This window comes from Pongo pygmaeus, chromosome 16 (genome assembly GCF_028885625.2).
Source record: "Pongo pygmaeus isolate AG05252 chromosome 16, NHGRI_mPonPyg2-v2.0_pri, whole genome shotgun sequence".
Taxonomy (NCBI): domain Eukaryota; kingdom Metazoa; phylum Chordata; class Mammalia; order Primates; family Hominidae; genus Pongo; species Pongo pygmaeus.
Window position 1 is genome coordinate 61,782,004 of NC_072389.2, and position 16,769 is coordinate 61,798,772.

General features: G+C 36.5%; 1 protein-coding gene across 1 annotated transcript in view; it reads right to left on the reverse strand.

Annotated features, from left to right (window-relative positions):
- MNS1 (meiosis specific nuclear structural 1) overlaps nt 1-16,769 on the reverse strand; it is a 44,828-nt gene that overhangs the window by 27,341 nt on the left and 718 nt on the right. Inside the window, exons 2-4 of the mRNA XM_054451611.2 lie at nt 16,173-16,439; nt 15,228-15,449; nt 7,616-7,743 (exon numbers count right to left, since the gene is read on the reverse strand). Coding sequence (XP_054307586.1) covers nt 7,616-7,743; nt 15,228-15,449; nt 16,173-16,175 — 353 coding nt within the window. The 5' untranslated portion in view covers nt 16,176-16,439. The remainder of the gene's footprint in view (nt 1-7,615; nt 7,744-15,227; nt 15,450-16,172; nt 16,440-16,769) is intronic.

Genomic DNA, 16,769 nt, shown 5'->3' on the forward strand with positions numbered 1-16,769 from the left:
TTTTTTTTTAGAGATGGAGTCTCGCTTTGTCACTCAGGCTGGAGTGCAGTGGTGTGATCTCAGCTCACTGCAAGCTCCGCCACCCAGGTTCAAGCGATTCTCCTGTCTCAGCCACCCAGGTAGCTGGGACTACAGGTGTGTGCCATCACGCCCAGTTAATTTTTTGTATTTTGAGTACAGATGGAGTTACACCATGTTGGCTAGGCTGGTTTCAAACTCCTGACCTCAGGTGATCCACCCGCCTTGGCCTCACAAAGTGCTGGGATTACAGGCATGAGCCACCACACCCAGCTATTTGTAGATGCTTTTGGATGTTCTACACATACAATCATATCATCTGTGAATAATTAAAGTTTTATTCCTTTAATGCCAATCCTAGCACCTGTCTTTGCTTTTTCTTGCCCTATTGCACTGATTAGTATGTATAATACAAAGATGACTAGAAGGTGTCAGAGCAGGCATCCCTGTCTTCTTCTCAATGTCAGAGGGAAAGCGTTTAACATTTTGCTATTAAGGATAATGTTGCTGTAAATTCCCTTTTATCCCTAGCTTGCTACACTCTTTTTATTAAATCATAGAGTGATGATTCATATCAATAGGCTTTTTCTAATCATATAATTGTTAATAGGATGAATTACATTTACTGATTTTTAAAATGTTAAACCACCTTTGCATTCCCAGAATAAATTGAATTTGGTCAGGATGATTTATCTTTCTTATATAGCACTGGATTTCATATTGACTAATATTTCAGATTACGGGAGCTAAATTCATGAGAGAGATTAGTCTACAGGTTTCTCATATCCTATTCAGGTACTGATCTGATTAAAACAAATTGGGAAGTGCTTCCTCTTTTTCTGTTCTACAGAACTATGTAAGATTGGTGTTACTTTGTCCTGAATGTTTGGTAAAATTCACCTAGCCCTGTAGGTTTATTTGTGGACAAGGTTAAATTACAGATGCAATATCTTTAAAAGTTATAGGAACATTTAGCTATTTCTTCTTGTGCCAATCAGTCTGGTAAAATGTGCTTAAGAATTTATCTATTTCATCTACATTTTCAAATTTATTTTCAAAAAATTGTTTGCAATATCCTGCTATGGTCCATTAAGTGTTTGTATGATCTATAGTGATATCACATTATCCATTCCAAAAACTGGTTATTTGTGCATTCTCTTTTACTCTATCATTCCTACCAAGGGGTCGTCAATTTTATTCACCTTTTTATGGCACAATTCTTGGCTTTATTTATTCTACTTTATGTTTATATTCTAACTTACTCATTTCTGCTCTTATCTTTATTATTGCCTTCCTCCTACCTTCTTTTTGTAATCATTCCAGAAGAGAATTTGCAGTTTGTTTTCTATTAATTCCAGATGGAGTCTTCCTTTCTAATATAGTTATTTCAGATTAAGACCTACCCTTGAGGAACAGCCTTAACCGTATGCCACAAGTTCGTTTCTTTTTTTTTCAGTCCTATAACATTTTTTATCATGTGAAAATATATGTAACAAAAATTTGCCATCCTAACCATTTTTAAATGTACAACTCGGTGGTGTTAATTACATTCACAGTGTTCTGCAACCATCAACACTATTTCCAAAACTTTTTCATTCCCCCCAAAGAGAAATGCTGCACCTCTTAAACAATAACTCCCCGTTCTTCCCTCTCCCTAACCCCTGGAATTCCTAATCTGCATTTTGTCTATTTGCCTGTTCTAGATAGTTCACAAAAGTGGAATTATACAATACTTGTCCTTTTGTGTCTGGCTTACTTAGCATAATGTTTTCAAGGTTCACTCATGTTTTAGCATGTATCAGTGCTTCATTTTTTTTTTTTATAACTGAAGGATACTGTATAGTGTATATATACTACACTTCATTTATCCACCCATCTGATGGACATTCAGGTTGTTTCAACATTTTGGCTATTGTAAATAACGCTGCACCAAACGCTTGTATACAAGTATCCATTTAAGTCTCACTATTGAATTTTTTGTATATTTATGCCTAGGAGTGGAATCGCTGGCTCATATGGTAATTCTTTAACTTTTTCCCATAGCACCTGCATCATTTTACATTTCTACCAGCAATTTCTGAGGCTTCCAATTTTTCCACTTTCTTGGCAATACCTATTATTTTCCAATACTTTTATTAAAATTGCCTATTAGATGTGAAACAGTTTCTTCTTGTGGTTTTGATTTGCATTTCCCTAATGACAAATAATGTTGAGTATATTTTCATGTACTTATCATTCACTCAACATCTTCTTTAGAGAAACGTCTAAGTTCTTTGTCCATTTTTGAACTGAGTTTTTAAAATTATTGAATTGTATGAGTGCTTTATATATTTCAGATATTAAATCCTTATCAGAGATACAATTTGTTCTTCTGGCCTAAATGAGTTCTCAGTGAGGTAAAACAGATAAGTGCCTTGTGTTAGTTTTTCAGGTAGTCCCAAGGGAGATTAGAACAGATATACCCAACAATTTGTGAATAAGATCTGCTCTGCTCCTCCTGAACCAGGGACCAGGGTCCTACCCTGAGAACAAGGGCTACCTGCCTCTGAGCTAGGAGGGAATGAGGAAAGGGCAAGTGAAGATACCACAAAACTTTCCTACCATTTTTAGGCTTTTTCTTGTTTCAGCATTTGCTTGATTGCAATAAACCTCTGAATGCTATCCAAAGTTCTTATAAAATTGGTTCTGAGAGTTTCTGCTTGTTTTCTGATGTTTCTGGTGGGGGGATGGGCTGCGAGGAGAGACAGGAGCTGGGAGCTGCCTACTCTGCTATTTTGCTAATGTCAATCCAATCCTGCAACTTTTACTATGTGGTATTTTCATTATTATTCAGTTAAAAATACTTTGTAATTTCAATTTTGATTATAGACAGTCTCTGATTAATGATGGTTTGACTTTACAATGGTGAGAAAACCATACGCATTCACGGTAGGTTCCTCAATTTACGATGGGGATGCATCCCAATAAACCTGTCGTAAATTGAAAATGTAGTTTATTGGGACATAAACCCATCGTACATCAAGGAGCATCTGTACTTTTTGACCAAAGGGTAATGTAGAAGCACATTTTTAAATACCTAAGCATATAAAGATTGCCTAGTTTTTTTTTTTTATTACTTACATCTAGTTTAATTCCACTATGGACAGAGAAAATACTATGTATAAATTGATTCCTCTGAAAATCTGTTGATATTTTTATTCTGATACAACATTTCATCAATTTTGGTAAATGGTTCAAATATGTTTACTATAGCTACTAATATAATTGGGTTTCCATTTACAAGCTTGTATCTTCTTTCTACTTGTCCTCCCTGTCCTATGTTCTCTCTTCTCTCCTTTTTGCTTCTGTGTTGGGGGTTCCCAAGACCACCATCAGGTTAGATGATTCACTAGGAGGATACAGGACTCAGCATATAGTTATACTCACGGCTATGATTTACTATAAAGAAAGGAAACACAGCAAAATTGGCAAAGGAAAAAGGCACATGGGTGAAATTCAGAGAAAATTAGGTGCAAAAGGCCTCTACATGTGGAAACACACAGGACACGCTTAATTCCCTGAGCAATGAGTTGTGACGTGTGAAATGCCTGCCAGACAACATTAGAGCTCATCAGAACTCTGCTCAGGGTTCTTATTGGGGGTGGTAACTTAGGCACCCTCTACTTAGAACATACCAATATTCCAGACTCCCAGAAAGAAAATGGGTATCCAGTATAATCTATATATAATCTATATTTTTTTGTTTTTTTGAGACAGAGTCTCTCTCTGTCACCCAGGCTGGAGTACAGTGGCGCAGTCTCGGCTCAGTGCAACCTCTGCCTCCCGGGTTCAAGCGATTCTCCTGCCTCAGCCTCCCAAGTAGCTGGGACTACAGGCGTGTGCCACCAGGCCCGGCTAATTTTTCGTATTTTTAGTAGAGACGCGGTTTCACTGTGTTAGCCAGGATGGTCTCGACCTCCTGACCTCGCAATCCACCCGCCTCGGCCTCCCAAAGTGCTGGGATTACAGGCGTGAGCCACTGCGCCTGGCCTAATCCATATTGTTTTCACAGTTTAGGCACAGTGAATCACCCTTAGCAGTTAAGGTGCTAAGAACCTTCTCAAAAGCCCAGTTTACAGAAACCAGCCAAAGACCAAACTTACAAGCAGGACTTTCTAAGATAGCCTCAAGCCTGCTATTTTAACTCTTTTTTACATGAGTGTTTTGGAATAATCAATTCCTATTATCATATTTTATTCTCTATTAGTCAGTTATATTTTCTTTTCCCAACTTTTATTACAGATATTACAGCATGTTTCTTTGTTTCCAGGCAAATAAATTTATTCATTATTATTTGACAATGCAAGATTCTTGACTTTAACTTCGTTTACTTCCTATCTCATTTTGTCATATTTTTAACTCTTTACATATTTTAATTCCCAAAAGACATAATAAATATTTTATACATTCAAATTTCACCTAAATTTACTATACATGTATCTCTTGCAGTTCTGAAATTAAGCTTGGGATCATTTTTCTTCTTCTACTAATACCTAATGAAGAATTTCTAGTATTCCCTTTAATGCAGGATTATTGGTGATCAATCTTCTGTTTTTGTTTCTCAGAAAATGTTATTTTGTGCTCTTTTAATTTATCTCATCTATTTTATGAATTAACAGCTTGATTATCAGTCCAGAACATAATTGTACTGGTATAAGCAAGGTAATGGTAATAACATTTAAGAAGGAAAAACTGTCTCTGTCTTTTCTTTGAAATGGTTTTTGCTGAACTTAAATATAAGTGAGATATGAGGTACTTGCTTTTGCTTTCATAACAGTATGTGTTAACTGTGTAATAAATACATTTAGTTAATTAGGCAATTAATTATAACTACTAATTGTTTAATGCCATAATTTAAAATAGGATTCCTAAAAATAAACAGTAAGTTTCCCAACTCCAGTTAAAAACAGCAGCAAAGTTAAATTATCTTTTAAGTACTTTCTTGGATTACAAAACCATGTGTTCCAAAATCACTTAACAGGAGTCATGATTTCTGAGCTCAAAGAAATATTTTGAAAATAAACTTCAACGATTTTTTTAATGTGCCGTGCATTTAAAAAATTAATTTCTTTTACATTAAAAAAGCTTAATCTTAATATAGGTGATTTTAAATAAATTAGGATACATTTTAAGCACCAGAGCAGTTCCCTGAATTTAGACATGCCAATTTGAAATACAGTCCATTTCTGCATGACAGTGAAAATTTTAATATGGCTTGTGCACAAAATAAAAACACTCAGCAATTCTGACACTGCTGAGAGGAGGCATACTCTATGTGAAAGAGTACTCAACTGAATGACTTCTAGTTTGAAAAAATTTTTCACAAGGTATAAAATTCTGGTTGAGTTGTAAATTTTTTTGTATATACTCAAGCACTTTTTTCCTTTTAGTTTTTGTGGGTACACAGTAAATATTTGTATATATTTATGGGGTACATGAGACATTTTGATATAGGCATGCAATGCATAATAATCACATCATGAAAAATGGGGTATCCATCCCCTCAAGCATTTATCATTTGTGTCACAAACAATCCAATTATACTCTTTTAGTTATTTTTAAATGTCCAGTGAAATTATTATTGACTATAGTCACCCTGTTGTGCTATGAAATACTAGGTCTTACTCATTCATTCTATTTTTTTTGTACCCAGGTAAATCTGTTATCTTTTAATTTCTACTGTTTCTATCCAGGATTAAGTCATACTTCTTACTGTTGTCTCTTTGGAGGTAATAATCTTTTTTGTTCTGGCAGCTTTTTTATGATTTTCTATTACTGTTGGATTTTATTAGGATGAGTGAAAGTATTTTTTTCATTACTTGCAATGTTCTGAAAATTCCTGGCCAGCATCTCCTCAAATAATGCTTCTGTATTTTCCTCTTTCACCTCTCTACCAGGACTAAAATTATATTAATACATCTGCTAGAACTTTGTACCATAGCCCATATCTCTTTTAAATTCTCATCTGTATTTTTCTATCCTTTTATCTCTCCATGCTTTATTCTGAATATTTCCCAGAACCTTTTCACAGATTATCCCTTAATCTATGTCTATCTAATAAAATCTAATTCTGTATTATTGAAGTAAAACACACACTAAAGTGCACAAATCTTAAGTGTACAGCTTGTAGAACGCTGTTGAACATACTGCCATATGCTTATTGGCCAAGCTCTGCTTCACTTAACTCTCAGCCATTTTTTGGAATCAGCAGAAACCTCTAGAGGAAATGCCACTACAAATGCCAAGCTCACATTCTGGGTTCCTTCCTTTCACAGATCTTAATTTTATGCTTTTCCTAGACTTTTTCTCAGGAGGAACATTTATCTGAATAACCTAATCTGCAATTGCTAGAAGTGAAAAGCTTTTCTATTTAATTCTTGTTTTCAGGGAATTAGAGATAAGAAATATTTCATCTTCAGGTGATTAAAAAAAAAAACCATGAGTAACAGCTAATGATGATTGGAGAATTAGGGTCCAAAAAGATAGTTTGAGACTAGAACAATATGCAGATTTTAGCAGTAATTCTAAATTTCTAAGGATCAGTAATCTCTTAGAGAATCTGATTAGAGTTGTGGAGCTACAAAAATACACATGGATACATTTGCCAAACATATTAATATAATTTAACAAGGTTCAAAATCCATGAAGCTCATCCATGGTTCCTGTAATATTCTATAGACGTCCTGCTCAATTAAGATAAAATGTAACAACTATCAAAGTAAATTTCCAATATACTCAATTACATAAGTATATGATTAGCATTTACTTGGCCCTGAGTTTTGATTAACACCGTGACAAGGCTGTTCCTAAAAAGTAATTCGATCTTAGGCAGGATCAAGAAACATTCTAGAATAATATCCTGTCATCTGGAGTAGCTGGCAGTCTTTCCTGGAGTATTATATGGAAGTATGGGGGCAATTAAGGAACACTAATAATTTAAACTGTAATCAGAGAAGAAACCAGGATGATGAATAAACTTAAAGCCAGGTTATATAAGAAACAACTGAAGGAACAAGGGATAGTTAACTTACAGAAGAAAACATTTAGTGCATTCATATGTGTGAAAAGACATCTAAAGAAGACAGATGCATGAAGTCACAGAGAAATTAATTTTAAAACAATGGGGGAGAAGATAATTTAACATTAAGACTAAAGTTCCTACTGCAGTTACTAGAGGTACTGAAACACAGGCTCAACAGTCATTCCAGAAATACTGTAGGAAATTTATGTAGAGGTATAAAATTAAACTAGTTATTACCTAAGGTTTCTCTTAAGATTAGGAATTCATTTTTTATAAGAGGTCATTTTAAAATTTATGTGTAAAGGAAAGAGCAGGGGGACTGATATTTATTTTTCACTGTAAATATTCACACTTCCATGAATACAACTTCTTTTCTCAAATAAATATTGATAGAACTTAAAGCAGTAAGTATTTCCAGGCAAAATATTAACTAAGTGAAATGATATAAACAAAGAAATTTCACTTTCAGGTGCCAAGGATTACATAAGAGTTTAAAGATAAAGACTAAATAAATGAAATTTAGAGAAACCAAGATACCTGTTTTCTCTTACTTGTTGCCTCATCTTTTCGTCCTTTAGACTTTCATGTTTTAGTTTTGCCAATTCCATAGCCAGCTTTTCTTCTTGTTTGAGCTGGAGTTCTTTCAATCTTTTGTTTTCTTCTGCCTGAACGAAAAATTTAACTTTGTTGTTTGTCCTCTAGAATCAGATTTTTTTCATCAAGGTTGAATTTCTTTTATAACAGAAAACTAAATGCCTTAAGGCCAACAATTGATGATGTTTTATTTTAAAATACAAAATGTTGTTTCAATAAATACTTTTTCAAAATATTTTATCATGGAAAATTTCAAGTATTGCCAATAGTAAGAAGAATATTAAAATACACTCTCAGGTACCCACCACCCATGTTTTCAAAAATTGTCAACATTCTGCTAATCTTTTTTCTCTACCTTCCATTTCACTCTTTTTTCCCTTATTCTTTTTCTGCTAGCGTGTTTTAAAACAATCCTAGACATCATGTCACTTACCATGTAAATAATTCAGTACGAATATCTACCTGATCAGAATTTTTAAAAATATAACAATCATGTTATCAACATATCTAATTAACAATAATTCCTTAGTTAATGTCTAATACCATGTCCATATTCAAGCTTCCCCAATTGTCTCAAGATACTTTTCTAGTTGGTTTGCTCAAATCAAAATCCAAACAAGATCCACATATTGCATCTAATTATTATTTTTCTTAAGTCTCTTATATATTCTGTAACAATCACCTCTACACACATTTTTCCCCCAACCCACTGACTCGTTATAGAAATTAGGACATACATCCCGTAGAATGTTCCATATTTTGCATTTGACTGATTGCTTCCCCAGGATATATCACTGAACTTTTTTCTCTTTTATATTTCCTGTAAAAATGGCAGAAAGATCTAGAGGCTTGATTAAATTCAGTATCTAATAAAAACACATGAAAAGATGTTCAACATCATTAGCCATCAGGAAATGCAAATTGAAATTGCAATGAGATATTACTGTGTACCTATTGGAATGGCTAAAACAAAAAACAGTGCCAACACCAGGTGCTGGCAAGAAACTATCACTCATACATTGCTGCGTGGGAATGTAAAATGGTACAGGCATTCTGAAAGTCAGTTTTATAGTTTGATATAAAACTAATATGCAGCTGAGCACTGTGGCTTACACGTGTAATCCCAGCACTTTGGGAGGCTAAGGCAGGAAGATCCTTAAGGCCAGGAGTTTGAGACCAGCCTGGGCAACATAGAGAGATGCTGTCCTTACAGAAAATTAGCCAGGTGTGGTGTAGTTCTAGCTACATCAGGAGGTTGAGGTAGGAGGACCGCTGGAGACCAGGAGCTCAAGGCTGCAGTAAGCCATGATCACACCACTGCACTCCAGCTGGGCAACAGAGTAAGACCCTGTCTCTTAAAAAAAAAAAAAAAGCCTCCATGCAATTATCACACAACTCAACAATTGTACCTCTTAAGCATTTATCCCAGGGAAATGAAAACTTTTTATTTAAAAACCTGTATACAAATGTTTACAGCAGATTTATTCCTAACAGCCAATACCAAAAATACTCCAGACATCCTTCATCATGTGAATGGTCAAATAAACTGTGGTACATCCGTACTATGGGACACTACTCAGCAATAAAAAGAAATGAAGCAATAAAAAAGAATGCAAGCAAAACTTGGATGAATCTCCATGAATTATGCTAAGTGAAAAAAGCTAATTCCAAAAGATTACATACAGTTTGATGCCATTTATGTAACATTCTTGGTACATGTTATTTTTTAATAATTGAGATATAATTCATATAGCATAAAATTCACCTTTTACAATTCACAATTCAGTGATTTTGTATATTCACAATGTTGTGTATCTATCACCACTATCTACTTCCAGAGCCTTAAAAAAAATAGACTTTGAAGTTTTGGGTTCACAACAAAATTGAGCAGAAAGTACACAGAGTTCCCATATATTCCCTGACTCCACACATGCTCAGCTTCCCCTTCTATCAGCCTCCTCCATTAGACTGGTACATTTGTTACACTCAGTAAACCTGTATTTACATTACTTAAACCTATGCATCATTATCACCCAAAGTCCATAGTTTACATTAAGGTTCATTCTTGGTGGTACATATTCCATGGGTTCTGGCAATGCATAATCATATGTATCTACCATGATAGTATTGTACACAATCATTTCACTACCCTAAAAATCCTCTGTGATCTGTCTATTCAACCCTTCCTCCCCTAAAATCCTAAAAACAACTTACATTTTTACTGTTTCCGTAGTTTTGCCTTTCCCAGAATGTCACATAGTTGGAATTATACAGAATGGAGCCTTTTTGGACTGGCTTCTTTCACTTAGTAATATGCACTTAAAGTTCCTCCACATCTTTTCATGGCTTCATAGCTCATTTCATTTTGGTACTGAATAATATTCCATTGTCTGGACGTATCACCGTTTATCCAATATCTATTGAAGGACATCTTGGTTGCTTCTAAATTTTGACATTTATGAATAATGCTGCTATATATTATAAACATTTGTGCTATGGCAGCTATAAAGCTGCCATATGTTATATTTTTATAAATGCTATAGATATATATAGGTGATTGTGTGTACACACTATATATAGCACATCTGTGTGTACATTTGTGTGTGGCATAAAATGTCAACACTCCAGAATGTTTACATCACCCCAAAAGAAACCTGTAACCTATTAGCAGTCACTTACTATTCCTCTCACCTTTTCCCCCAACCCCTGGCACCCACTTATCTATTTTTTGTCTCTATGGATTTGCATATTCTGGATATTTCATATAAATGAATTCACACAATATGTGGCCTTTTGTATCTGGTTTATTTCACTTAGCAAAATGTTTTCAAGGTTCATCCATGTTGTAGCATGTATCAGTAATTCATTCCTTTTTATGGCTGTGTAGTATTCCATTGTATAGATGTAACACATTTTGTTTATCCACTTATCAGCTGATTGGCATCTGGGTTTCTACTTTTTGGGTGTCATGAATAATGCTGTTATAGACACTTGTATATGAGTTTTTTGTAGATATATGCCTTCAATTATCTCTTGGGAATATATTTAGACCTCAGCTACACCACACCTAGATTTCTGACTTGCAGAAACTGAGATAATAAATGGGTGTTGTTTTAAGCAGCTAAGTTTGTGGTAATTCATTACTTAGCAATTGAAAACTACTACAGCAACTAATGTGTACTCTTCAAAATTGTCAAGGTCATGAAAGACAGCAAAAAGTGAATAATTCTTACAACTAGAGGAGACAAAGATTGGAGGAGAAACAATGACTGGCTGGGCATGGTGGCTCACACCTGTAATCCCAGCACTTTGGGAGGCCAAGGAGGACAGATCATCTCAGGTCGGGAGTTGGAGACCAGCCTGACCAACATGGAGAAACCCCATCTCTACTAAAAATACAGAATTAGCTGGGTGTGGTGGTGCATGCCTATAATCCCAGCTACTTAGAAGGCTGAGGCAGGAGAATCACTTGAATCCAGGAGGCAGAGGTTGCGGTGAGCCAAAATTGCACCACTGCACTCCAGCCTGGGCAACAAGAGCAAAATTCTGTCTCAAAAAAATAAATAAATAAATAAAAATAATAATTAAAAAAAAATATATATATATATATATGACTATAGTTTATTCAAATGCAAAAGCTTGAGGATAGCCACTCAGGAAACACAAACTCCAAAATAATGGGTCATTGTTCCAACGTGGAGAAGTTAAGCTTTCACTTATATAGGCAGAGACAGAGAAGCTTAACAGGGTTGCAACATTTTCCATATAAGGTCAGTATATATATTATAGCAATTTAATTAGTTGCATTCCAAGGAACATTCCATGAGAAAGGGTAATGATCTTGAGGGGTCTTATCTCTGGTGTCTTTCCTAATCATTTACAGAACAAGAATAAGGAAGATTTAATCTGTAATTGGAAAAGCAGACGTTGTAGCAGCATGCTATGTGACTCAGGACACATAACCACATTCCTCTCAAGGCTAAAAACTAAGGATACATGACAACTAAATGCAATCAGTGGTCCTCAAGTAGCAAAAACACATTAGTGGACAAACTGATGAAATCTGAATAAATCTCACAGTTAACAGTATTCCATCAAAGCTAAATCCATTTTGATAACTTTTCTATGATTTTCATCTATATAAGATGTTAAGAAGTAGTCAGGTGAAGGGTATATGTGAATTCTCTACACTGTTTTTGCAACTCTCCTATAAATCTAAACTTATCTCAAAATAATAAGTTAAAAATATGCATATTTCCAAGATTTGTTCACTGAAAAGACCTGGAAGCAATGATAACCCAAGAATTATGAGTAAACCTAGCACCCAAGTTTTCTTGAAATATTATTTCCACTAAATGATAACAGCGCTTCCTGGCACAATGGCTGATTCCAGGTGTAGGACAAAAAATATAAGAGATAAGCTTTGTATTTGTCAGGGTTCTCTAGAGTAAGTGATTACGAAGGCAGGCAAGTTCTAAGATCTGCAAGGTGAGCTGGCAAGCTGAGGAACTAATGGTTTTGTTCTAGTTTGAGTCCTAAAGCCTGAGAACCAGCAGGCTCAAGACCCAGAAAGAGCCAATGTTTTAGTTTGAGTTCAATGACTAGAAAAAAAGGAAATGTCCCAGCTGGAAGGCAACCAGGCATGAAGAATTCCGTCTTATTCAAAGGAAGGTCAATCTTTTTGTTCTATTCAGGCCTTCAACTGATCGGATGAGGCCTACCTATATTAGGGAGGGCAATGTGCTTTATACTCAGTCTATGGATTTAAATGCTAATCTCATCCAAAACAACCTCACAGAAACACGGAGAATGATGTTTTATCAAATACCTAGAAACCCCAAGGCCCAGTCAAGTTGACACATAAAATTATCACAAGCCTAGAACACTTTGTTTTGACAAAAAGCAAGGAAAGTATCAAAGATTAAGGAAATATTGTCAAAAGGACACAGAGGGCCGGGTGCAGTGGCTGACACATGTAATCCCAGCACTTTGGGAGGCTAAGGCAGGCAGATCACTTGAAGTCAGGAGTTCAAGACCAGCCTGGCCAACATCGTGAAACCCCATCTCTACTAAAAATACAAAAATTAGCCTAGCATGGTGGTTCAGGCCTGTAATCCCAGCTACTTGGGAGGCTGAGGGAGGAGAATCTCTTGAACCCAGGAGGCGGAGGTTGCAGTGAGCCGAGATGGTGCGGCTGCACTCCAGCCTGGGAGACAGATGAAGACTCTGTCTCAAAAAAAAAAACAACACAACACAGAGGCAATATAAAAGGGCATCCATTGGCCAAGGATGGGATAATTTGAGCATCAAAAATAATAATAAATGCAATTAAGTACATAAATATCTATAAGTCCATAAAGGTATTTTTAAAAAGAGACAAAGTCAAAAACTAAATAAAACAAAATTTTAAAAACAACCACAACATAGGTAGACACCAATGGAAGAAAATAGGACACCAACTCCTTACTCTGAAAATTAACTGTCTCCTTTTTCAGTAAGAATAAATAACCCTAGTCAATAATAACTTTTTTTTTTTTTTTTTTGCAGGGCAGGGGCAGGGGAACAGGGTCTCTGTCATTCAGGCTGGAGTGCGGTGGCAAGATCATAGCTCACTGCAGCCTTGAACTCCTGGGCTCAAGTGATCCTTCCATCTTGGCCTCCCAAAGTGCTAGAATTATAGGGGTGAACAATTGTGCTGGCCTGAGGTAAAGTTCTTTACAGAGGAATTTCAGCTAATTAAATGTGAAAGGAATAAAAGAATCAGAAAATCAGTTTTTGTAACCACTAATGAAAGAAAAAATTCTTTTGTGAAACCACAGATGAAAGTTTGATGGGAACCTTTACAGTGGAGAAACCAGACTGTCTCCCTAAGCCCACTGATCCATACTGGCATCACTAAAAGTGGAACAACCAGACCTCATGTGTTCCCTGTTTGACACAATGACAAGGACAGCATCACCTATGGAGTATTCTTGCCAAAAAAGGTGGACCACAATCTAATTGTGTCTTTATGGCTAGGTTCTATTTAGAGGAAATATAACAGATAGGGAAATAAATTAAAGGAACATGAGGAAGCAAACACATATATTCAGAATGTGGGCTACTGGATAAAACAACTGGTTTAGTTTAGCAAGCTAAAAACATGAAGTCAAACAAAAAAAAAACAAACAAAAAACCGTGAAGGAGGGGCTGTTTTCAATGAAGAGAGACTTAAACAGACATAACCACCAAATACACCGTATGAACGTTGCTTGGATCTTGGTTAAAACGAACCAACTGTAAAAGCAGATTTCTGACACAATCACAGAAATGTGTTTATGGAATGGGCGAGATAATAGTATTATGGTACTCCATGTAAGAAAACATCCATCCATATTTTGTTAGATGTACACTTAAGTATGTAGGAAAGAGTTGGTGTGATACCTGGGATATTCTTTCAAATTAAAGAGAAAATAATAATGGGAAAAATATCCAACCCCTAAGATCTGCTTTCTCAGAGTTAAAAAAAAATCATATCTAAGCTTTTGAATTTGGAACACAGAAGGGTGGATATCATTTTTTAAATTTGCTTTTGTTATTCTCCACAAAATCCTCCAAAATGTTTAACATATAGCAGCTACTCAAAAACTGCTGACATATCAGAATACCTTTCATGTATTTTTGAGAATTCACTTCTATCATGTTTCAATTCTTATTAGTTTCCCTTTTCTACCACCTTAATCCCTTAAAATGTTGAGATATATACCTAAGTGTTCATTTTCTACCACTTAATAATGTATACGTTAATTTCAGTAAATTTTTTAAAGGCACCCTTAAATTTTTGTCTTTAGAAACTTACGAAAGGCAACACAATTGTACTTACATGAACAAAACTGGTAGTAATTACAGAGTTCATATTTATGTTAAAAAAAATCTGAGTGCTTATTCTGTACCAGGCACTATTTCAAGGGCCTTGCATGTATTAACTCGTTATTAAAACAATCCTAAGTAGGAGGTACTATTCTTATTCCCCATTTTATAGAAAAAGCATAAAAAACAAAAGCAGGCCGGGCGCGGTGGCTCACCCCTATAATCCCAGCACTTTGGGAGGCCGAGGTGGGCAGATCACGAGGTCAGGAGTTCGAGATCAGCCTGGTCAATATGGTGAAACCCCGTCTCTACTAAAAATTAAAAAATTAGCCAGGCATGGTGTTGCGCGCCTATAGTCCCAGCTACTCAGAAAAATCGCTTGAACCCCGGAGGCGGAGGTTGCAGTGAGCCGAGATCGTGCCACTGCACTGCAAGCTGGGCAACAGAGCAAGACTCCGTCTAAAAAAAAAAAAAAGTAAAAGCAACTTACTCGAGGGTCCGTAGCTAAGGTATAGCAGCAGTAGGATTCAAAGACAGGCCGGCTCCAGAAACCCAGCTCTTTACGATTACACTGAGCTGAGGCACAATCAGGCATCACTTACCTGCTGCTGTTATCTACTCATTTCCAGCATTAGCAGCTCACTTTCATCGTTTCCAAGGTGCAAAATGAAGAAAAAAAAATGTAACAATGAATAGTAAAACTTACCTTTTGAATGGCCTCTTCCATATCCAACTCAAATTGTTCATTTTGTAATAATCTGAGAAATTGCTTGCGCTCAACACGGTTATCATTTTCATTCTGCACCATCTGATTCCTGATTTGACTGTTGATGTTTTTTAGAGCTTGGACATGTAATTTTTTGCAGTAGTTTTCATCTACTAATTTCTGATGCCTTTCACTACAGCCCAAATGTCTCCTTTTGGAAGCCTACGATGGAAGAAAAAAAAAGATGCATATTTTGATACTCCAAAATCTAATTTTAAAAAATGTATTGATATAAACCTTAGTAACAAAGGATACAAAGAGCCTGGCTTCCTTCCTAAACTCAAACGAGTATACTGAATAAAAAATTAACGTAGTAAATATGTTCACGTATCAGTTAAATAGGTACTGTTATTATTACCTATTTTATAGATGAAACATGAAAAATAACTTTACCCAAGGTTCTGCAGCTAATAAATAGCTGTGCTAGGATTAATCGCACCCTACAGACCCAGATCTTTACTACCACCAGGGAATTTCTCCTCCCCTCATTCCACCCACCACCACCACCACCACGACTACCACCACAGGGCCATAAAGTGCTGTTCAGAAGCTGGTCAGGTTTTCCTAATATAAATGTAATAGGTCAATTCGCTGCTATTTATCAATTCGCTTTCTCCCACACTTTTATTTCTACTTATTTCTTCGGAGGTTCTATTGGGCAGATTTAAAGATGTATTTAATATACTATGCGAAAAGTGCCAAAAAGGCTGGAAACCACCGCGAGCGTCCCTTCTAATAGCACCTGAAGCCTCCGAAAGCAAATACAAGTTCCCCAATTAATGACCAGATTAAGCACTTAAAATCCTTTTTTAGAAGCAGATGAGCGCCAAACTAGAATTAAATCAACAAATAAACAAGTAGTTTCGAGTCCCCCAACTGGCTCACCATCTTGGCTGACGAAAAATACCCACTCTCGTGGGACCGCGGCCACCACCTCCAGCCGCAAACGCAGCAGCCAGCAGCCCAAAGGAGCGCACCTGGCTGCGCGCGCTCGGGTGTTTACGCGGCGTCCTGGTAACGGTGGAGCTGCGCGCCCTCCGCTCGACCAAAACTGACCCACGCAGAACGTGGCCTCCCATTGGACGCGATAAGATCCAATCGGCATTGAGCTTCTTAGGAACAGGGCAGGAGGGCTACTTCTATAGGTCTAAACTAGAAAAGCGGGACGTTCAGATTGTGGCCTGACCCAGGCACTTTGCAGTAGGCTAGGCAAGCTCGATTTCCCTCCAGCGGCCGAACTGTGGTTTGAGTGGGTTTGGGAGCCAAGTTCAGGCCTGTGGAAACTGCGCACAGAGAAATACGCAAACTACTGCCTAATACATGGAGCCGAAGGCAATTTCCACGCATGGAGCATCCCGCACACTAAGTGCCTAGTCAGCCAGGTCTCTGCTAGGGACGATGACTGGTTTAATCCTCAGCAGTGGGAGTCCAGATCGCTGTCCCCTTTGCTGGGTTGTGAGGCACTGAGGGTACCACGAGCTT